Genomic DNA, 23,666 nt, shown 5'->3' on the forward strand with positions numbered 1-23,666 from the left:
GTTCTAATTTTTCAAAAAAGCCAAGTTTGTAAATGCCTGGGAGTTACTTATCTGATAAAAGATCATCTTCCTTGTACAGAGACCTATACTCACTTTTACTCACCTGTTCTCATATTGAAATTTTGCCAGTATGTCTTTGGCTTTGGTGTGACTATTGAGTTGAATGGCCATGGACACCTTAGAGAGAAGTGGAGCATGGACCCTTATGACTCCTTCCGGCACGTCAGACTGCCAATGAGGAAAAATTCAGTACATTCTGTCAAACTAGGATGAATATCGCTTTAATGATTGCACTTTAAAGATGTGAAAATCAGTGGCATTATGAATTAGGAAAACATGTAAATATGACCAGTATTTAACCAGAATGAAACACTGCTTTCTTTTTAACAGGAGATTCACTAATGAGCAAACTTAACCTGGGATTTTACTTTTGTTACATACTTAAGGCACTTGCTATAGTCCCTTAAAATAATAAGACAAGTAACACTAGGTTATGACAAAATCTCATGTTTCTATCAGTTCATTTTGTGCCCTAAATAAGCTTACTTCAAGCAGGAGTCTGTATTTCAGTATATTTTAAGAAGAGTCACCTTCTGAAAAATTTGAGAATCAATTAGAAAATACAGCTTTTAAAAACCCTTTTTCTTTAGTTAGTAACAATGATTGGCTGGCCCAAGTTGAATTCCAGATGGGGATTTAAAACTTTATCCCTCAAAGTGTGCTGATAACACTCTGAAGAGCAGGTGTGGACTGCTGAGCATCTCTGGTTTCATATGACAAGACTGGCCTGGAGACCTGCCTTGGAGTTCTGATTAAATGAAATAGTCAGAGAATGGCACTTAGGTCTAATTAACATCAACTGATGTTTTTTCAGGACTGGAAAATTTCTTTTGTTTCAAAATTTGGAATGTTTTAAAAATGAATTCTCCGTCTAGATATGAACGGAAATAAATTTCTACCTGAGGATCTGGCTACTCCTTAGGCATTTTATCAATTTGAACATTCTCAAAAAATGGCATTGTTGATATAGAAAGTTTATGTTGAACTGACTCAATATATACCCTAGAAGGAATATATTATGGGTTGAATTGTGTCCCACAATAGATACGTTGAAGTCTTACCCCCCAGCAGCTGAGAATATAACCTTATATGGAAATAGGGTCACTGCAGATGTGATTAGCTAAGACAAGGTCATATGGAACAGAGTGGACGTATATCCACTATGGCTACCATCCTTCTAAGAGGAGAAGAGACACAGACACACACACAGCGTGTAAAGATGGACACAGAGATCGGAGTGATACATCTACAAGCTAAGGAACACCAAGGATTGCTGGCATCACCAAAAGCTAGGAATGATGTCAGAAACAGGTCCTTCTCTCAAGGCCTTCAGAAGGACCAACGCAGCTGACACCCTGATTTCAGAATTTTAGTCTCCAGAACTGTGAGAGAATACATTTCAATTGTTTTAAGCTGTTTAGTTTGTGGTGCTTTGTGACAACAGCACTAGGAAACTAATAGAAAATATTTTAAAATACAGTCAGTTCTTATGGTCCTTTTCTACTATTACCAGCAAGAACCAGGACAGCATGCCAGGGAATGGATGCTGAGAAAGTTGGACTTGGTGGGGGGAGGTGCAGAGCGTCCCCAGAGTCTTGGAGTCAAGACTATACTCCTAAAACCTTCTCTTGGTCATTTCATGCCCTTCCTCTCCCAGCTCCCCAGAAGCCTCTGTAAGATAAATTCCACATTCCTGACATTACTGAACCTGTGATCATAATCACATTTTCCCTATTAATATTTATAGTATTCATACTTGCGTACAGAATGCCTAGCCATACATTTTGAGTCATAAGTTAGCAGATTCTCTTCCTATACTATTCCTTCATGTGCCACATGAAATGCTAAGTCTGAAGGATGTTTCATGATCAAATTAAAAAAAAAGATATGGTACGGGAGGCGCCTGGGTGGCTCAGTCGGTTAAGCACCCGACTTCAGCTCAGGTCATCGTCTCACAGTCCGTGAGTTCGAGCCCCACGTTGGGCTCTGGGCTGACAGCTTGGAGCCTGGAGCCTGCTTCAGATTCTGCGTCTCCCTTTCTCTCTGCCCCTCCCCCATTCATGCTCTGTCTCTCTCTGTCTCAAAAATAAATAAACATTAAAAAATATTAAAAATAAATAAATAAAAATGATATGGTAAATATATCCAGAGAATATCATGTAGGGAGTTAATACTTAGAGAGGAAAGGAAATTACTTATTTTCTTACCATTCTTCTTGAAGAGGGTGATTTTTGTAGTACCTTTGAAGTCTTGGGGCTTATAACCTAAATAAAACACATTTAGTCCTCAGGATTAACATTAGGAAAACGAGCACATGCTGCTATTAGAAGTGTAAACTGTCACAGTCTTTATGGAAAATATTTGGGGAATATTTATCAAAGTATAAAATGACCCAACAATGTCACATCTGTAAGTTTATCCTACAAATATACTTCATTTGTGAGAAATAATGTCTATACAATTTTGTTCACTGATGCATAAATCTTAACAGCGAAAGGCTGGACATGATCTAACCTTTCACCAATACGAATTGCTTACATAAATTAAGTTACATCTACAGAATGTCATGCAAAAGAAGCAAAGAAGGCTTTGTGAACTGATATAGAATGAACACCATGATTTCTTAAGTTGGTATAGCAAAACAAAGGACAACATTTCATGTATATTACCGTTCATGCTAAAAGGGGGAAGAACACTATTGAGAATTCAGCTCAGCTATCCATGGTGTTGCTGCCTCAGCATCCATTTTGTTTGGCCAAGCAGCCTGCAGTGACCTTAAATGGACACTGGTCCCTTGTGTAAGCCTTTGCCCTAGATAACAGCCTATGGAGTCACAAGCAAATCATAGAGTGCTATTATGACTTTCCCTGTAGCCCTTCTGATCAACAGTCTCCCCACCTCCCAAGGTTGTGCCCTTGTGTGAACCTTAGATAAGACCATAGTGGGGTTCGCAAAAATCCCACTCTTTTGGTTTGAATTGACCAAATTGGCCTTAGCCTGGGAACCCCAAAGCATTGCACCCATCGACTCTAACCAAGGAATGTGCCCCAGGTTCTGTGGCTCAGTCTATTTCTTGCCTTGACATGCACTTACAGTTCCTTGGGGGCATGCTTTGTACTTCCTCCAGAACCTCTGAGTAATAAACTTTTCTATTTCAATTTCTCTTATGGTTTGTTTTTGAGCTGTGATTCACCACCCAGTGCCTTTGTTCCACTTAACAAATGTTAATTTAACAACATCATAAGAAACATATGTTTATATTTGCTTGCATGTGCATAGTGCTTCTTTGGAAGTATATACGCCTGCATATTCCTGGGCACAACCACCCTGCCATGGTGACATGATAGTAAGCTCATGGAAGCTCATGGAAGCTCATAGTAAACTCATGGAATAGACTTCAGTAGCCACACAAAACAAAGAATTCAAACTTTACGAAATTAGCTCAGCAGAAAAGTAACTAAACAAAGCAACAACAGCTACAACAAGAAGCAAGAAACCCTGGGGAGGAGGGGAGAATCTTATTTCCAGAGTTGCCACATTATAATATTTAAAATGTCCATTCTGCAACAAAAAAATTATGAGACAGACAAAAAACGTCAAGAAAATATGGCCCACAGACAGGAAAAAAGGAGTTCCAAAAGTTTCAAAAGAAACTCCTTTAGGAAACCTAGACAACAGACTTACTAGAAAGAGCCTTTAAATCAGATATTTTAAATATGTTCAAAGAACTAACGGAAACCATGTTTAAAGAACGAAAGGAACCACGAGAACCATATCTCACCAGATTGGGAATATCAAAAAACAAACAGAAATTATAAATAAGGAATCAAATGGAAATTCTGGACTGAAAAGTCCAACTGAAATAAAATATCCACTAGAGGAGCTCAACAGCAGATTTAAGGATGCAGAAGTAAAAAATCAGTAAACCTGAAGATAAGTCCATTGACACTATCCATCTGTGGAACAGGAACTAAAAATGAAGAAAAATGAACAAAACCTAAGAAGAATTACAGGATAACATCCCCCATGAAGTGCAACCAACACATACATAATGAAGAGTCCCAGAAGAAGAAAAGGAGCAGAGAATATTTGAAATAATAATGGCTGAAAACTCCCCAAATTTGCTGATAGACATTCATCTATCAATTCAAAAAGCTCAACAAACTCCAAATTGGATAAATGCAAAGAGATCCACAGGAAAATACATCATCATCAAATTGCCAAAAGACAAAGAACCTTGAAAGCAGCAAGGGAAAAGCAGCTCAACACACACAAGAGATTTTCAGTAAGATTAACAGTGATTTCCCAGCAGAAATCACGAAAGCCAGAAGACAATGGGATAACACACTCAAAGTGCTGAAAGAAAAAAAAAAAGCCGTCAAGCAGAATTTTCTCTGGCAAAACAATACTTAAAAATTAAGAAGAGGCCTTCTAGATGCCATCCCCCGAGAGCTGCCTGTGTTGCCCACCCATGGTCAACCCCTCCATGTTCTTTAATACTGATGTTGCAATGTTTTTCCTTTGAGCTGTTCCAAATTCAACAGAAAACTTTCATGCTCTGAGCACTGGGGAGAAAAGATCAGGTTACAAAGGTTCCAGCTTTCACAGATTATTTTGGGATTTATGTGCCAGCGTGGTGGCTTCCCGTGCCATAATGGCACTGTCAGCAAGTCTACCTATGGGGAGAAATTTGTTGATGAGAATTTTATCCTGAAGCACACTGGTCCTGGCATCCTGTCCATGGCAAATGCTGGACCCAACACAAACGGCTCCCAGTTTTTCACCCGCACCGTGAAGACTGAGTGGCAAGCATAACGTGGAAGAGGGCATGAACTCTGTGGAAGTCCCAGAGCACTGTGGGTCCAGGAATGGCAACACCAGCAAAAACATCACCACTGTTGACTATAGGCACATCTAATAAATCTGACTTATGTTTTGTCTGAACCACCAGACCATTCCTTCTGTAGCTCAGAAGAGCACCCCTTAACCCCATCTGCTTAAAATAGCCTATGATCGGGGCACCTGGGTGGCTTAGTCGGTTAAGCGTCCGACTTCAGCTCAGGTCACGATCTCACGGTCTGTGAGTTCGAGCCCCGCGTCGGGCTCTGGGCTGATGCCTCAGAGCCTGGAGCCTGCTTCCGATTCTGTGTCTCCCTCTCTCTCTGCCCCTCCCCCGTTCATGCTCTGTCTCTCTCTGTCTCAAAAATAAATAAACATTTAAAAAAAAAATAGCCTATGATCTTTGTGCTCTTGACACAATTCTTTAGCTTCCATATTTTCCTTATCCCCCTCTAAGTCCAGCTGATTTACAAAGTTAAGTTTATGATTATTAAATAAAAACTAAACAATCAAAAAATGAAGAAGAAATTAAGACATTCAAAGATAAATAAAAGCATTCCTAGTAGTACTGCCCTGAAAGAAATGTTAAGATAATCAGTCCTTCAGGGTGAGATTAAGGAACACTAGATAGTAACTTGAATCCGTGTGAAGAAATAAAGAACACCAGTAAAGAAAACTAGGTAGGTAAATATAAAAGGAAGCATTAATGTATTTTTAAAAACTCCAATTTTTTCTATCTAATTTAAAAGAAAAGTGCATAAAGCAATAATTATAAATCTGTGTTGATGGGCACACAATTTGTAAACATGCAACTTGTGGCAAAAGCAGCATAATGTAGGAGATATGGAGGTCTCTAGGGAGAGTATTTATACACTATTGAATTGAAGGTGAAATTAATATGAACTAGATTGCTACAAATTAAAATGGTACTTGTAATTCCCAACGCAACCACTCAGGAGATAATTCAAAAATGTGTAGTAGAAGAAATAATTGTTTCTTTCAACAAAAATACATAGTAAAATAGTTAAAGTGGTATATTAGGAAACACTTATACACAAATGAAGGCAGTAATGGAGGAACTGTGGAACAAAAGTCATATAAAACATACAGAAAAAAAAACACAAAGAATTGAAAGGATAAATAGTTCTGCAACAGCTAGAGACTTCAATACCTCACTTTCAATAACAGAAGAACTAGGCAGAAGATCAGAAAGAAAACAGAAACCTTCATCTAGACATAACAGACATCTATAGAACACTAGCAACAGCAGAATCTGTTTTTCTAAAGTACACATAGAACATTTTTCAGGATAGACAATATGTTTTTCAGGCCATAAATCTCAATGAATTTAAAAATACCAAATTAATATCAAGTCTATTCTCCACCCACAATGGAATTAAATTAGAATTCAGTAACAGAAGGTAATCTAGGAAATTCACAAACTTGTGGAAACTATACCATACTCTTAAATAATGAATGGGTCAAAGGAAAATTAGATAGTACTTTGAGATGGACAAAAATGGTACACAATATACCAAAACATATCGGATAGAACGAGAGTAGTTCTCAGAGGAATATTTATAGACGTAAATGTCTACACTGAAAAAGAAAGAGCTCAAGTCAATAATCTAACTTTCTATAGTAAGAAACTAAAGAAAAAGGACAACTAAACTCAAACAAGCTTAAGAAAATAAATAATAAAGATCAGAATTTTAATAAGGAATAGAGAATAGAAAAACAAGAAAATCAATGGAACAAAAGTTGACCCTTAAAAAAAAAATCAATAAAATGGACAACCCTTTAGCTAGACTGATGGTGTAAAAAAGAATGAAGATTCAAATTATTACTCCAGCATATAACCAGGGACATTACCACCAACTCTACAGAAATAAAAAGAATTATAAGGGAACATCATTAACAACTTAGATGCTAATAAATTATATGCCAACAAATTAGATAATGTGGATGAAATAGACAAAATCCTAGAAACACACAAACTCTCAATACTGGCTCAAGAAGAAATAGCAAATCTGAATAGAGTTATAGCAAGTAAAAAGATTGAGTCAGTACTCAAAAAAACTCCTACAAAGAAAAGTCCAGGACCAGATGTTTTCACTGGTAGGTTCTACTATAATACCAATCATTCATTCATAAACTCTTCTAAAAAACAGAAGGTGGGGGGGCGGGAGGGGGGGGGCGCCTGGGTGGCTCACTTGGTTAAACGTCTGACTTCGGCTCAGGTCATGATCTCACAGCTTGTGAGTTAAAGCCCCACTATGGGCTCTGTGCTGACAGCTCAGAGCCTGGAGCCTGCTTCGGATTCTGTGTCTCCCTCTCTCTGCCCCTCCCCTGCTATTGCTCTTTCTCTGTATCTGTCTGTCTCTCTCTCTTAAAAATAAATAAACATCATGGGGTGCGCCTGGCTGGCTCGGTTGGTTCAGCATCCAACTTCAGCTCAGGTCATGATCTGGTTCGTGAGTTCAAGCCCTGCATTGGGCTCTGTGCTGACAGCTCAGAGCCTGGAGCCTGCTTCAGATTCTGTGTCTCCCTCTCTCTCTGCCCTTCCCCTGCTTGTGCTCTGTCTCTTTCTCTCTCAAAAATAAACATTAAATTTTTTTAAATAAATATTTAAAAAAAATTTTAAAAATAGAAGATGGAGCACTTCCTAACTCATTCTAAAGGCTAGTATTTCCCTGATACCAAAGTCAGACAAAGACACGACAAGAAATTAAAACTATAGATCAAGATCCCTTATGAATGTTGATGTAAAAATCCTCAAGCAACCTGTCTAGTAGCATATTAAAAGGACTGTATACCTTGACCAAGTAGGATTTATCCCAAGAATGCAGGATTAGTTCAATAAATGAAAACCAGTAAGTGTAATACATCATATTAGTAGAATGAAGAGAAAAAACCCAATGATCATCTCAACAGATGAAGAAGAAGCATTGGACAAAATCGAACACCTTTTGATGGTAAAAACACCCAACAAATTAAGAACAGAGTTTTCTTGAAGCCCATCCATGTTACCACAAATAGCAAGATTTTGAAGGCATCATGCTAAGTGAGATAAGTCAGACAGAGAAAGACAAATACTGTATGATCTCTCTTACATTTGGAATCTCTAGTTCATAGATACAGAGAATGGATTGGTAGTTGCTGAGGTGGGGAATGGGGTACAAGAAGGAGAAATGGGTGAACTGTTTTTGTTTTTGTTTTTTAAATTTACATAAATTGAATTTTAAAAATGTAAGAAAAAAAAAGAATGGAATTTTCTCAAACCAATAAAGGCAATCTATGAAAAACCCACATACAACACCATACTTAATGATGAAAGACTGGGCTTTCCCCTTAAGATCAGAAACAAAACAATGATCTCTGCTCTTGCCTTCTTATTTAATATTCTACTGGAGTTCTAGCTGGGATAATTAAGCAAGAAAAATAAAAGGCACAAAGACTGAGAAGAAAGAAGGAAAATTATCTCTTTTCACAGATAATATGACCTTATATGTAGAAATCCTAAAGAATTAATACACATAAAACCAAACTTTTAGAGCCAGTAAATGAGTTTAGCAAAACTGCAGAATACAAGATCAATATACAAATATCAGTTGTATTTCCATACACAAACAATTAGCCATCCTAAAATGAAATTAAGAAAAACAATTCCAAGGACACCTCGGTGGCTCAGTTAAGTGTCCAACTTCGGCTCAGGTCATGATCTCGTGGTTTGTGGGTTCAAGCCCGGCGTTGGGCTCTATGCTGACAGCTCAGAGACTGGAGCCTGCTGCAGATTCTGTGTCTCCTTCTCTCTCTGACCCTCCCTGCTCATGCTCTGTCTCTCTCTCTCTCTCTCTCAAAAATAAATAAACATTAAAAGCAGAAAAAGAAAACAATTCCATTTGCAATAGTACCAAAAAGAATAAAATACTTAGGAATAAATGTAATCCAGAAAGTGTAAGACTTATATATTGAAAACCATAAAACATTGTTAAAAGAAATTATAGAAAACCTAATAAATGGAAAGATAACCCATTTTCATGGGCTGGAAAATGTAATATTATTAAGATGGCAATATTTCCCAAATCTATCTACATATTCAATGAAATCTCTATCAAAATCCCAACTACTGTTGTTTTTTTCTTCCAGAAATGAGAAAACTGATCCTAAACCTGATATGGAAATTAGGGGACCCCAAATAACAAAAGTTATTTAAAAGAAAAAGTTGGAACTCTTAATTTTCAATTTCAAATCTTAAAACAAAGCTACAGTAATCAAAACAGTGTGTTGTTGGCATAAGGAGAGACATATAGATAAATGTAACAGAAGTAAGAGTCTGGAAATAACTACTACATCTATGGTCAATTTTCAACAATAGTGTCAAGACCATTTGTTGGGGGAAAGATTCGTCTTTTTAACAAAAGATGCTGAGATACTGGATAGCTACATGCAAAAGAAAGAACTTGTATACTCCTACTTCATATTACATACTACAAATAACTCAAAATGGAAGAAAGATGTAAATGTAAGAACTAAAACTAGAAAATTCCTGGAAGAACACAAAGAGTTCAAATCTTCATGACCTTAGATTTGACAAAGGATTGTTTGATATGACAACAAAAACATGACCATCAAAAGAAATAGGAGATAAATTATACTTCATCATGACTAAAAACCTTTGTGCATCAAGGGACACAAACAAGAAACTGAGAAGACAACCCACGGAAGGGGAAATAATATTTTCCAATCATACATCTGATAAGGGACTTGTATCTAGAATATATGAAGAACCCCTACAACTTAATAGTAAAAGGACAACTGAATCAAAAATTGGGGAGGAAGCTAAATAGACATTTCTCCAAGGAAGATCCACAAATGGCCAACAGGCACATGAAAAGACGCTCAACATCATTAGTTTTCAGGGAAATGAAAATGAAAACCACAATGAGGTACCACTTTATATGCCACTAGGATGGCTAGAATAAAACTTTCTGATAATAAGTTTTTGTGAGGATATGGAAAAATCTAAATCCTTACACACTACTGGTGAAAATGTAAAAATGGGGCAGTTGCTTTGGAAAACAGTCTGGCAGTTCCTCAGATGACTCAACACAGAGTTGCTTTATTACCCAGCACACACCCAAGAGAAGTAAAAACATATGTCCACATACAAACTTATAAATGTTTGTAGCAGCATTATTCATAATAAGCCAACAGTATAATCAACCCAAGTGTCCATCAATAAATGAATGGATAAAAAGATATGTGGAAATCCATATAATGGAATACTGTTTGGCCATGGTTCATGGATGAGCCATGAAATATAATGCTAAAGAAAATATACCAGTCACAGAAGACCACATATTATATGACTTAATTCATTAAAAGTCCCAAATAGGGAACTCTATAGAGACAGAAAGTGGATAAGCTGTTGCTTAGGACTGGCAGGAGGAAATGGTAGAGGTGTGCCTAGGGCGATGATAGCCAAAGGGTATGGTATTTTTTTCCAGGTGATGAAATGTTCTAAGGTTGATTGCATTGATGATTTCACATATCTGTGAATACACTAAAAACTATTGAATTTTACACTTTAAATAAAAAACTGTATGATATGAGGATTGTATCTCAATACAGTTGTTTATTTGTTACACAAACTATGCTAAAGCAAAAATTCTTTGAAATGCAATGAAGATTAAAGACTAATCTTGAAGACTAAATATTCTTTTATTATCCAATCACTAGAGAAATCGTTCTCTATTAGACATACTAGATACTGGAATGCCCTAATTCTAGTTGACACGGGACTAAAAGGTTGACTTTTATCTTTTGTGAGAACTATTTTAGACTTAAGTACTTAACAGAGTATTAAATAATCTTCCAGATAGACCTATTTCAAGAACTTAAACCAGAAGCACATATTTCAACAAAATGGAAAGACCACAGTACTCTGTTATGAACACCGTTTCCATAATGTTTATGGTCACAAGACAGATATTTTGTGAGAATATTTTGGTTATAAATTACAAGCTACTTTGTGTTATGCTTTGAGGAATAAAAACCTGGGCAGTAACAACATTTGCGCCCTTAGTTTCTTGCCATTACCTCTCGTTCTATGGTCTTCCTCCTCAGCAGCTTTCTGACACTTGGGAGCTGCTTCTTTAACAGCATCGTAGCTTCGTTCATTCTTCTGACTTGCATGATTAGGAAAGATGGAACCTGGAGAAGAAACACTACTTGAATCGAAAGGAAAGTGTTTGGATTAAAACTCCCCGGTAGACTCCATCTTCAGTTATGGTAACTCCTCCTGGCCACTCAGTATCCTGGAAACACACTGTGGCATTTGTCTTTACATTTTAGAGAAAATGAGAAGCACTCCTGTCTAAGAGGGGAAACATATTCAGGAACAGTCATGAAAGTATTTACAAAGATGCCACAGGCAGCCTGGGATGATCTTCTCATATTTCCTCCTGTGACTAAGGGTATCGCTCGCTCGTGGAGTCTTTACATTTCCTGGGTGCTGGTGGACTTCCAAAGAAAACATCACAGTCATCACACCGTTACTCACCTTCCACAGAATCTTTTGGTATTTAAGCATTAGGCGGATGATGTGGGCTGCAGTGTTTGCTAACTGTAGTTCTTCATAATCAGAATGTTTGCTTCGACTGAAGAAAAGGTTTGGTGCCATTACAGTAGAAATGTTCCATACACTCATTCGGTTTTTTGATTCGTTGGCAATCACTTTATTGAAGAATGTCATGAGGGCCTAGCAAGAAACGGCAGTCACGCTATTGTAGATTATCAAAAGGCACCACTAGGTGCTGTCATTCATTTCTATACCCGTTCATGGTGCCCTCTAGAAAACTGTCAGAACTACAGCATGGCTATATAGCATGGCTAAATGTGTAATGCTGTCTCCTTTATTACTTAAAAGTGCTAATGAGATATGTGAACTGTTCACTCAATTGTCTGCTTCGTGAAAGTATTCCATTTCTATAGCGTTTATTATATTGGAGTCTCTATAAGTAAAAGTTTGCATTGTTTTATTTTCTTTATCCAAAATGAGGTTGACAAATATTAAAGTTATGTAGTAAAACCGGGAAGAGGAAACACTGCAATTCAAATAAACATGAAGTTTTGTTATGAAGGAAGAAAAGGAATCCTTAAAAACACCTTAATTAAAATAAAAATTAATGTTTATTTATTTTTGAGAGGCAGTGAGAGAGAATGAGCAGGGGAGGGGCAGAGAGAGAGGGAGACACAGAATCCGAAGCAGGCTTCAGGCTCTGAGCTGTCAGCACAGAGCCCGATGTGGGGCTCGAACCCATGAACTGTGAGATCATGACCTGAGCCCAAGCGAAGTTGGATGCTTAACCGACCGAGCCACCCGGAACCCCTAAAAACACCTTAATTTAAAGCATTGTGATTGAAAACTATTTACTGTTTCCTTGGGAAAGGAAAATCCATTTAAAAAAAAATGTGTATCTCATTAGTCAGTCCAAATGTAAACTCAATTGAAAAATTAAAAAATTTTACTTTCTGGGGGTCATTTTTCCATGCTTTTCAGTTTTCAAATCTTCAGCAGACCAAAGGGAAATGCTTACATGAAGTTGTTCTTGGCATTTAAAAAGAGAGAGAGAGGGAGAGAGAGAGAGAGGGGGAGATTTGAGAAAGCTTAAAGTTTGGCTAAGCCACCAAAGTACAGATACTTATCAGAACCTTCTGAAATTCACCAAGAGGGCTGAAATCTTTAAAAAAGAAAGAAAAGAGAATAAAAGATATTCTTTAGTTTTTCAAGTTTGAATCTGCTGTAGTATTCTTAATGAGAAAATGGGTAGCACATAATAGGAATTAATAGTTAACATTAATTTGAGGGTTTATTGTGAGCCAAGCATTATTCTTAATACTTCATATATAACACTGACTTTGTCATCATTACAAACCCTGTGAAGTGGGTACTATTATTAATTCTGTTTGACAGATGAGGAAGCTAATGAAAAAATTAAAGTAGCTTCACCCAGTGTGAATTAAGTAAGTGGCAAAGCCAGGATTTGACCTGAGGAAATCTAATTCTTGAGTCAGAGCTCTTGACCTCTACCACACCAGCTTCAATCCTAGATCCAGTCACACTGTAGAGTGGGAAAAAATTTGTGTATTTGTGTGTGTGTGTGTGTGTGTGTGCGCGTGTGTGTATGTGTAACCTCTTCACCAGTCCCATGATGTTTTTGAGGATCTTGTTAGAAAAGTATCGAATTACTTGTTTCTGAACAAAATATCTGATACCAGATGCATCCTTTTTTCCCTTTATATATAAAAGAACATTGTTGAACACAAACCCCAAAAACAAGCTAATAAATTTCCAGCTTTTGAAAAATTATTGAATTACATTAGACACAGACATTCTTATGTCATATCCAATTCCCATCCTTGGGCTGAGGATATGATATAATTGACATACATTATAATTGACCTAGATATTTTTATTAGGTAGGAGGAAAGGTCCTCACCAAATTGAAATGTCTGATAAGAGGCAGCAGAAAGAATCACCTTTGTTTTCAAGCGTTATGTTTACTGGCCTCAAAATTACGGGCTCTTTCCAGCTCATCTTAACTCAGTTTCATTTCAAAGATTCCAAACACCTGTTGTACTTATAACAAATTTCCCACTGCATACAGAATCATTACAAAATAACAAGAGGACCTTTTGATTTTTGCCAACATACAGCAAAGAAATAAATCTGAAATCAAGCGAAGAATATTCGGGAGAATAATGCAGTATGATTCGATTAAATGTTCTATTATATATTAATGGAGAAATTATTTTTCTGAGTCTAATTTTCCTAATCTGTAAAATGAGGAGACCCTATCAGGTGATCTCCAAAATTCCAAGATCTTAGGATTCTTTAATTATTTTTGTAAACTTTAAGACCCAAACATTTTACAAATTTCATTTAAATCAGTGATTTCAAATTTCCTCCATGAGTACACTCCTTGGATCTTTTGCCACTAGATTGGAGTGAGCAGCTTATAGAGTTTTATATTCTGCAGCTTACAAAATGGTCTCATTTACTTCTAACATTACGTGCTTCTCCTCCTGCTAACCCTAGCCTGGTGCCGGGCACTAGACAGATACTCAGTACCTCTTAATGGATTGAATGAATAGAACTGAAATGTTCAAAGAAGATTCCAGGATTTACATTCTTTCCTGCCTTCCTCAGGAGAACACCAGTGGGAATGCGCAAATACAATTATAGGTTGGCAGTGTGCTGAGCTGGCTTAGTCAGTTGTCATCTTGGGTTCCATTTTTCCATCTGAACCATTTTCTCTAAGAAGGGCCAATCATAGACCATGAGGTTGATACCACATACCTGAGCTGTGTCTCTGTTGGCATCGGGCAGGGCCATGACCATGAGGTGTAAAGCTTGAAACTGTACTTTGATGGGAGGCCCTCCTAACAAGAAAACAGAAATAACCACACATTTTGAACAACACTGAAGCATTCTGACAGCATTTCTTCCTAACATCTGGTGGCACAGGAGGGCTCCTGACAGCTTTCAGTGGTAAAGACTCAGGTTTTGTGCCCAAAAATGTAAATTTGTTAACCTGGACAAGAGCCTCAGTCTATCAACTCCTTTTTCACATCCCATGATGCCACTGTAGAGACAGGTGGCCAGTGAGAGCCTCAAAATAATTCTAGATTTGTATAACATTTCCCTTTTCAAAGTACTTCCAGTGGCCCTGCTTTACTTGTATGCTATAAACAGAAGGTTTAAAAGCTCAAGTCAACAGAAAGTAAATCTTGTTTCCACATGATGAGGCAGCAAAGTATAATTATTAGGAGCACAGATTCTAGAACCAGGTTCAAATCCTGCATCTACTACTTAGTTACTGAATGACCTTGGGCAGGCTATTTAAGCCCTCATTGCTACTATTTTACCATCTGTAAAATGGGAGTAGTCATACCTACCTCATTTGGTTGTTACAAAGACTAAATGAGTTAGTATGTATAGCGTTTGCATCAATGCCTGTACATAGTTACCTCTGTATGTGTCCGTTCTTTTTATTATGATTAATGACACTTATTCTAGATCTACAGTTGGATCTCCAGATTCTTGAGTATTTTATTCCTGGATAATGACAGAAGATGGCGCCAGAGGGCTGGCATTCATACTTGAGCAGTCTCAAAGCTGGCTTTTTTTCCCCGTTTTAGGGAAAGAATTTTAGGGATTCCATCCACAACTGGATAATCCACAACCAGCTGTGCTGAAAATGTAGCGCATATCAGAGCATTCTAGGCTTTTCTTTGTCTCTCTGTATTCTCTTCACAATAGTCTCTTGGTGGGGAGTTCCTGAAGGGAAGCATTATGTTCTAGCATCCCTGGAGAGTTTTCAAGTTGAAGTAAAATCTATTTATATTCAGTGGATAAAAGGTAGTCAACTGCCTATAAGGCTACTTAGCTTTACAGCAGTGGAAACACTCTTGTGACAAGCTACTGGGTTACAGGAGATGGTGCGCATCCTAGTTAGCAGTAGATGACTAATGTATACAATCATGTAACGGACAAACAGTTGGGAACATTATTATAGGGCTGTATCATTCTCTTGGCATAATCCCCATGTGGATTTTTAGAAATTTATGTAAAACTTGTAAACAAGAATGACACAGGTTCAGGATGTTTTTGAAAATGGCCAATGTACACTGATGTGAGTTTACCTGATTAATAGGAACTATCAGGAGCATATCTCAGTATAAAGCACTGAGGGACACATAAGGCATTATTTTAATGCATAAACTGCAGGCTAATCTTCTCATGCAACCAAAAGTGTTCTTTGGCTGGCTGGGGGAGCAACAAATGCAGCTGCAGGTTCTGTATTTCTACTAATTTCAGAGCAATTATGAAAATACTTTTAAGACTAAAACTCTGTAAACTGGCAAATAATCTATTTTCATTTTATTTAGGTAACTTGCCCCTACACCATTTCGTGGTTAACCGTTTTGTAGTTAATTCATTTACTGCACCCTGGTTAGGATTATTTTCCCAGGAAGTTATTAACTTTTCATAAAAGCATCTAACGCTTGATGGATGAACTATTAGTCTTTTAATTTTGTGGACAATTTTGGGGCCGAGTTTGGGAAGAGAAAGCAATTACACTCAACGATTACATTCTCCAAACCCCATTTTAGAGAATAAAGAATGGCAGCTTAAACACACGTATCCACAATTTCTTCCTTCAGAAAATCTCGTTATAACTAGAGCTTACACTAAGGTAGCAAAAAGGCCATTTTCCCTGCTGGTAGGAGTCCAGAACTCTGGGCTTCCTGCGGGGTCGGCTGCTATCAAATCAATCTCTGCAACATAGTATTTTTCACTTTCAAAGTCGTACAAAGAAACGTGGACTCCTCTGTGAACCTTTTCAGGATATTTTCCAGATTTTCTCCCTTCAATGAGGTGTACTGGCTGCGGTCAGATGGGGAACAACGATGCTACAGAAACTAGTGTATTTGTATACCTTTCTTAATAGGATTCTCTGACCAGATCTGGCATAATTTTATAATACCAAGAAGCCACAAACACAATAAAATCCTCTGTGGCACCACTTTGTTTTAACGAAATTATTTAGTATATACACGACAGATTAAAGTAAAGATAATACTTCTGCAGCCCATTTTCCAGGAGAGCAAACTATGCAAAAAATCCTATTTTGGGGGCTTATAAACTGAAGGGAGGAACTCCTGCTTCTGTATGGCTGAGTAAGCTCCTTCCTGACCAATCCTCCTGAAGGGAACTATAAACGCTGGACAAAATGCAAAAAACAACTCCCTAAGGCAGTGGAGAATTAATAAAAGCAGGCAGATTTAGAAGCCTGGACACCTGGAATTAGAGAACGGCACAGGGAGAGTTTCCCACTTCTCTAGCTTTTAGTCTGAGGTCAAGCTATAGTCAGTATTGCATGAGGTAGCTACAGCTCCAAAAGAAAACTCCAGTCTTTCTGTCCTCAACAGCTAAAAGACAGGATTCGAGATGCCTACAACCACTGGGAAATTATGGGCAAAGGCCCTGATTCTGGCATAAAGTCCTGGCTGACCTAAACCAAGAATGTATGGAGTAGCACAGGTAAGGATTAAATAACTAGACTGATGGTTGAGCTGCTTCCAAAAGACCACTGGCAATTTGAGTTCAATTTGGGTCGAAATAAATGGTTGGCTTAAATACAAACAAACAAACAAATGACAAAAACCATAAGAGAACTCCAAACCTCACTCTTTGGGGAAATTATGGAACACAGAGTCTCCGAAACACAATATTTACACTGTTCAGGATACAGTTTAAATTTACTTGACATGCAAGAGTGGTGCATTCTCAAGGGAAAAGACAATCAACAGAGACCAACCTTGAGATGACCCACATCTGTGGGGATTAGCAGACAAGGATTCCGAAGCATCTATCGTAACTATGTTCGGTGATGTGAAGGAAAGTATTCTGATAATGAATGAAAAGATAGGCCATCTCAGCAAATAAATAGAAAATACTTAGGGGCACCTGGGTGGCTCAATCGGTTGAGTGTCTGACTTCGGCTCAGGTCATGATCTCACAGTGCGTGGGTTCAAGCCCTGAGGTGGGCTCTGACAGCTCAGAGCCTGGAACCTGCTTTGGATTCTGTGTTTCCTTCTCTCTCTGCCCCTGCTTTACTCACTATCTGTATCTCTCTCCTTCAAAAATAAACATTAAAAAAAAGAAAGAAAATACTTAAAAAGGAGGCAAGAATATGACAAAAGAGGCAAAAATATACAATGAGGAAAAGATAATCTCTTCAACAAATGGTGCTGGGATAACTGGACAGTCACATAAAAAGAATGAAACTAGACCCTTGCCTTATGCTATACACAAAAATGAACTCAAAATGGATTAAAGACCTAAATGTGAGACCTGAATCCATAAAAATTCTAGAAGAAAGCACAGGCAGTAATCTCTTAACATCAGCCATAGAAACACTTTTCTAGATCTATCTCCACAGGCAAGGGAAACAAGAGCAATATTAAACTATTGGGACCACACCAACATAAAATACTTCTGCATAGTGAAGAAAATCATCAACAAAACAAAAAGGCAACCAACTGAATGGGAGAAGGTATTTACAAAGGGTATATATGATAAGGGGTTAGTATTCAAAATATATAAAGAACTTATATAACCCAACCCCCCAAAACCCCAAATAATCTGATTTAAAAAATGGGCAGAGAACCTGAATAGACATTTCCCTAAGAAGACATACAGACATAAAAATGGCCAACAGACACATGAAAAGATGCTCAACATCAGTAATCATCAGGGAAATGGAAGATCAGAACCACAATGCGATATCACCCTACACCTGTCAGAATGACTAAAATAAAAAACACAAGAAATTACAAGTGTTAGCAAGGATGTGGAGGAAAAGGGACCCTCGTGCACTATTGGTGGGAATGCATACTGGTACAGGCACTGTGGAAAACAGCATGAAGGGTCCTAAAAAAAAATTGAAAAGGTAAATACCATATGATCCAATAATTCCAGTATTCAACTAATAAAAATAAAAACACTAATTCGAAAAGATATATGCACCCCTATGTTTATTGCAGCATTATTTACAACAGCCAAGACAGGGAAGCAACCCAAGCATCCACTGATAGATGAATGGATAAAGAAGATGTGGTGTGAAAAATAAAATAAAGAAGATGTGATGTGTGCATGTATGTGTATATACACATTCGACGTATACCATGTGTGTATGTATATACATATATACATACAATGGAATATTATTCAGCCATAAAAAAACAAAATCTTGCCATTTGCAACAACATGGATGGATCTACAGGATATAATACTAAGTGAAATAAGTCAGAGAAAAAAAGGGTCACATAATTTTATTCATGTGCAATTTAAGAAACTAAATGAACACAGAAAAAGAGAGACAAACAAAAAACCGGACTCTTAAATATAGAAAATAAACTGGTGGTTGCCAGAGGGGGGTAGGCAGGGAAGGGATGAAAAATATAAAGGGGATTAAGAGTACACTTATGATGAGTGCTGAAAAATGTATTGAATTATTGAATAATTACACTGTATACCTGAAACTAATGTAACACTGTGTATTAACTATAATTCAGTTTTAAAAAAGCACCAACTAGAAACTCTAGAACTGACAAAACACAGTATCTGAAACACAAAAAGAATGAAGCTAACTAGCTCTTCTCTGTTTCTTTGAGAGTTTCTCTCATAGAACAAAACACTACCTCATACGAAGAAAAGAGATACTGGTCACAGATGGCATGTGAATTAAAGCTTAAGAAAAAAACCTGCCTTGCCTATCATATTCTCTTCTATGAAGACCCAAAGGATTATATTATGAATCTGGTTTAGTTAAAATTTTTACAGACTTAGAACCTATTAATATTTAGGACAAGTTTTGTCATAAAACTTAGAACCTGGCCATTATTTTCTTTCTGGTGGTTTTAAGGATTTTATAGTTCTGGTAAACCTGCAGAAAGCTGTAAACTGGCAGATATAGATATCATTTGTTAGGCTCACACAGTGTTTTCACATTTGAATCTGTGGCTGATATTTTCAAATTAACAGTTTCCCCATTAAAGTGTGGATTTTGGCTCTCACTCCCGCATGGTAACCATTATCTAGAGTTGAGCAGTGGCCAACCTCTTTATATGGGGTGTGTCCTTTCTGTTTGTCCCTGGTGTTTTCTGTCCATGTGGAATTGCCATTTATTTAAGGCTTGTACACAGTTAGGCTTGTGACCCCCGAGTTCCTCAGGTTAGCAGGCAAAGCCCCCATCTTGTAGCCCCATTCTACTTTCCTAAATCTCTCTTTTGTCACATCTCTACAATAGTCAACCCTGAGGCTGAAACCATGCCAAATTATTCCCTCACTGCCAAATACAACACACACTTTCCAGTTTCCATGCTTTTATCCAAGTTCCTCACTTAAGGCCTAATCTAGGGGACTGTAATTTTCAAAAACACTATAGTGATATTGTAATTTTCAGAGACAAAACATCTTCTGTGTAGCCTATATTGTGTGTTACACATCATCAAACCCAGGACTTCAGATTTAAAGAAGGGAGAGACCTTCTATATTTGGAAGGACTATTACACATGAGGCACAATTCTAGATGTCTTCATTCAATAACCATATCAACCCTGACAAGCAATTATTATACGTAATTTGTAGGTACAGCAATGAAGCTGAGAAAGGTTGATTACACGGCTAACAGATGGCTGAGCACGAATTCAAATCTCAAGAGCCTGACTTTCAACAATCTTCTCTTTTAACAATTACAAAACCCTCTAACTTTTATCTACCAAACTTAATATATAAATATGAAAAGAGATGATTGTCTACCATCGAACTCAATACTTCACTAAGCACTTCCAGGAAATAGCAAATCTGTACATTTACGACCACATGTGATTATGCATTTTTCTTCTGCTCTGTGGCACTTTATTGACCTGATATGTTAGTCCGTTCACACTTAACTTCTTCTACCTACTTTCCATTAGAGTGATGAAGGCAGGTATATATTCCACGGGGAAGAGAGAGGTGGGTAGTTCTCTGAAAAATGCTTTCAACATTACTGCAGCTTCTCTATGGCACATTCTGTCCCATTTAAATTTATCAGAATTAAACTTGGCATCCAGTTCTTCACGGTATTGCTGAAAATCAAGAAAAACAGTCAACATTCAAGGCGTTTTTTTTTTTTTTTTTTTTACCACCTGACCCCCTTTTTCCCTTATAAAAACTGTCATTACATAAATTATTTTTGTAAACAGGTTGAAAAGCCAACATCTCCAAAGCCTTACTTTTTCAACATAATTAATGAACTGAAATAGCTATTTCTGAATGAATTCTTCTAAAACCTTTTAAGAATAATGTTAATATGGGGCGCCTGGGTGGCTCAGTCGGTTAAGCACCCAACTTTGGCTCAGGTCATGATCTCATGGTTTGTGGTTTTGAACCCTGCGTCAGGCTCTGTGCTAACAGCTCAGAGCCTGAAGTCTGCTTTGAATTCTGTGTGTGTGTCTCTCTCTCTTCCCTTCCTCCACTTGCTCGCTCTCTCTCTCCCAGAAATAAATAAACATTTAAAAAAAAGAAAAGAATAAGGTTAATCTTGGGGCCCTTGGGTGGCTCAGTCAATGAAGCATATGGCTCTTGATTTCAGCTCAGGTCATGGTCTCATGGTTTGTGAGACAGAACCCCATGTCGGGCTCTGTGCTGACAGTATAGGGCCTGCTTGGGATTCTCTCTCTCCCTCTCTGTCCCTCCCCCATGCACACATGTGTGCACGCACAGTCTCTCACTCTCTCTCTCTCTCTCTCTCAAGTTTTTTGTTTCTGTGGTTTTGGCAGAATATCACCTATCCCCACAGGATAAATGTACTGATTTGACAAAGCCTTCACTACCCTTTTTTTTTGTCATAATCTCTTCTTTCTGCCACCCTTGTCATCTACTTCTAAATTAGAACAAGAATGTATGCCTCTCAACTAGTTCTCATGCAGAACAAAAAATATCCCAATAAAGGAACTCTGACCTCACTGCAACATGCAAATCAATGACATCATCCTGGAGCAGTTACAGTGAAGTTTTAAGCCATGTCTTCCACATGTTTGCACGCTTGCCCAATCCTTCATAAGGTTTGGAACACTGTGTAAGTACTTTAAAAAAATTACTAAGCCTCCCTAAGTTTTAGCTGGGTTATACATTTTTCTTATGATTCATTTGATTATCAGTGCCACCATTCTCCACGATTCTTTTTCAAAGCCAAACTCATATCCTACTAACCCCGTTGAACTACATACAGAGTTTGCCTATTAATACTAGGTAGTTGTGGTCAGTTCCCCAACTGACACTACTCCAAAGAGAGAATTTTGAAAACCCTCAGTTTCTTTGAGGCCTCTGCTTTATTTACTGAGTGCTTTGAGTCACACACAGTCAGAGTCAGTCTGCGCATCCGACCTTTCCCAACCAAGTTGCTGCACATTAACCAGTCCAGACACTAATGCTCTCATCATTCCCTGAGCCCGCAACACTGGGGACACTCTGGCAGGACACAGTCCTTACAGAGACAGACATGATTCCAAGCCACCCTCTAGCCCTTACTAATGACAGCAAAAGGATATTTTTTTTCTTGTCCTTGAGAAGCTCTCAATCTAATAGGAATAATAGAGCAAATAAAGCAATGTTTTGCTGATAAATACACTCTGTAAAGCACTGAAGCATACATATAAAGGCTTTCCTAGAATAAAAGAAGTAGAGAATAGACTGGGCTCTGGTAAGAGGAGGATGCATGAGATCCATTCTCTGCCTTTGACCATCTTGTGGTCCAGTGAATGGGACTGTCTTGTGAGTTCACGATGTAACTCAGAGCACATACTAGATGCACTGCAGCCATGAAAGAGGAGAATCTAACTCTTCTCAGGCCAGCTCTCGAGTCTGAGGAGCTTGTCAGGGGAGGAAGAAACAGAAGGATACTCCAAGACAGCAGAAAGCGCTCTAGTGGTGGTTCACATGCAAGGAGACCCACTGTGTTTGGGGAACTCCAATTAGTTCAGTGTTGCTGAAGCATCACGGGCAAGGAGGAGAGAGAGAGAGTTGAGGCTGGGGGGCAATCCAGAGCCGACCCTCAGGGGACTGAACTTTATTCCATGGGCCATGAGGCAACAAGGAACACGTCCGAGCAAGAGAACAACAAGGTGAGATTGTGAGATTGATCTTTTCTGACAACCAGATGGGAAAGTGATTTGGAGGAGAATAGAGCTTGGTGCTGACTGGGGAATGGACTAGAAGCAAGGAGACTAACTACTGGGCCATGGCACCATTTCTGGAAAATGGGGGACTAACCTGGATAAGCAGCCAGAAGACAGAAAGGAGAGGTGGCACTGAAGAAATGACTGAGAGAGAAAATTCTCAAGAATCAGTGATGGGTTATTCAGAGGAGACTTAACAGTCCAAGATGACTCTGATTGCGAGCCTGCGTCATGGGTAGAGGGAGGTGGTGTTAACAAGAAGGCCAGGGAAAGCAGCAAATGACTTCCATCCATTGCCTGGTGCCACTGCCACACAAAGCAAAGGGGAAACAGATTTCAAGGAGACAGGAAGCACCAGCGTGAACAGAATAATTCAAATTCATCTCCCACGTCCCTCTGCTGTAGGAAGCTGTCTGAAACGTAACGTGACTACCATTCTAACCTGTCAGCTGTTCCCTGCGGCTTAAGAGGCAACATGGCTCCAGAACCAAGAACAGGCTCTATGACCAGACTCTTTAGGTTTTCATCCCAGTTCTACAACTGACTAATTCTAAGGCCTGTGCCCCACATTTCTGTGTAATAGGGATATTGAAATGACTTCACAGATTAAATCAGATCATACAACGTAAAGCTCAGGGGAGAGGGCCCGCCACACAGTAAGCACTCAATAAATGCTGGCTGTTCATAACTCCCCCCTCCTCTTGGTCTGTAATAACCTTTAGTATTATTACTATGGGAAGCCCATGCATATGCAGTTATTTGGGTCATAGTATCTCTTCATCTTGTCTGGATGGCTAGTATAAAACAAAACTGAGAGAAAGAATGTCCTCTCTTCCTTCTGACTAAAGCAAACTGAGGGACATAGGGGCAGAGCTAACATTTCCACGGCGGTCCTAAACATGAAGCCATATAAACCAGGCGTTGGATTTAGTTTGCCAAAGACAGGAAGCATTTAAAGTTTAAAGAAGTCA

At 38.2% G+C, this 23,666-nt stretch overlaps 1 protein-coding gene across 9 annotated transcripts in view; it reads right to left on the reverse strand.

The window, feature by feature from the left end:
- The window catches only part of ARHGAP28 (Rho GTPase activating protein 28), a 203,899-nt gene that overhangs the window by 27,210 nt on the left and 153,023 nt on the right, over nucleotides 1–23,666 (reverse strand). For 8 of the 9 annotated variants that reach the window (XR_006210106.1, XM_042962833.1, XM_007089475.3 and 5 more), the window contains 6 exons: nucleotides 20,442–20,604; nucleotides 14,264–14,346; nucleotides 11,465–11,662; nucleotides 11,002–11,115; nucleotides 2,268–2,324; nucleotides 104–228 (listed from right to left, as the gene is read on the reverse strand). Coding sequence is in view for 8 of the 9 variants with exons in the window: in XM_042962833.1 (XP_042818767.1) it covers nucleotides 104–228; nucleotides 2,268–2,324; nucleotides 11,002–11,115; nucleotides 11,465–11,662; nucleotides 14,264–14,346; nucleotides 20,442–20,604 (740 nt within the window). In the remaining variant the exon portion in view is untranslated. The remainder of the gene's footprint in view (nucleotides 1–103; nucleotides 229–2,267; nucleotides 2,325–11,001; nucleotides 11,116–11,464; nucleotides 11,663–14,263; nucleotides 14,347–20,441; nucleotides 20,605–23,666) is intronic. The other variant, XM_042962832.1, reaches the window with a different exon arrangement.

This window comes from Panthera tigris, chromosome D3 (genome assembly GCF_018350195.1).
Source record: "Panthera tigris isolate Pti1 chromosome D3, P.tigris_Pti1_mat1.1, whole genome shotgun sequence".
NCBI lineage: Eukaryota > Metazoa > Chordata > Mammalia > Carnivora > Felidae > Panthera > Panthera tigris.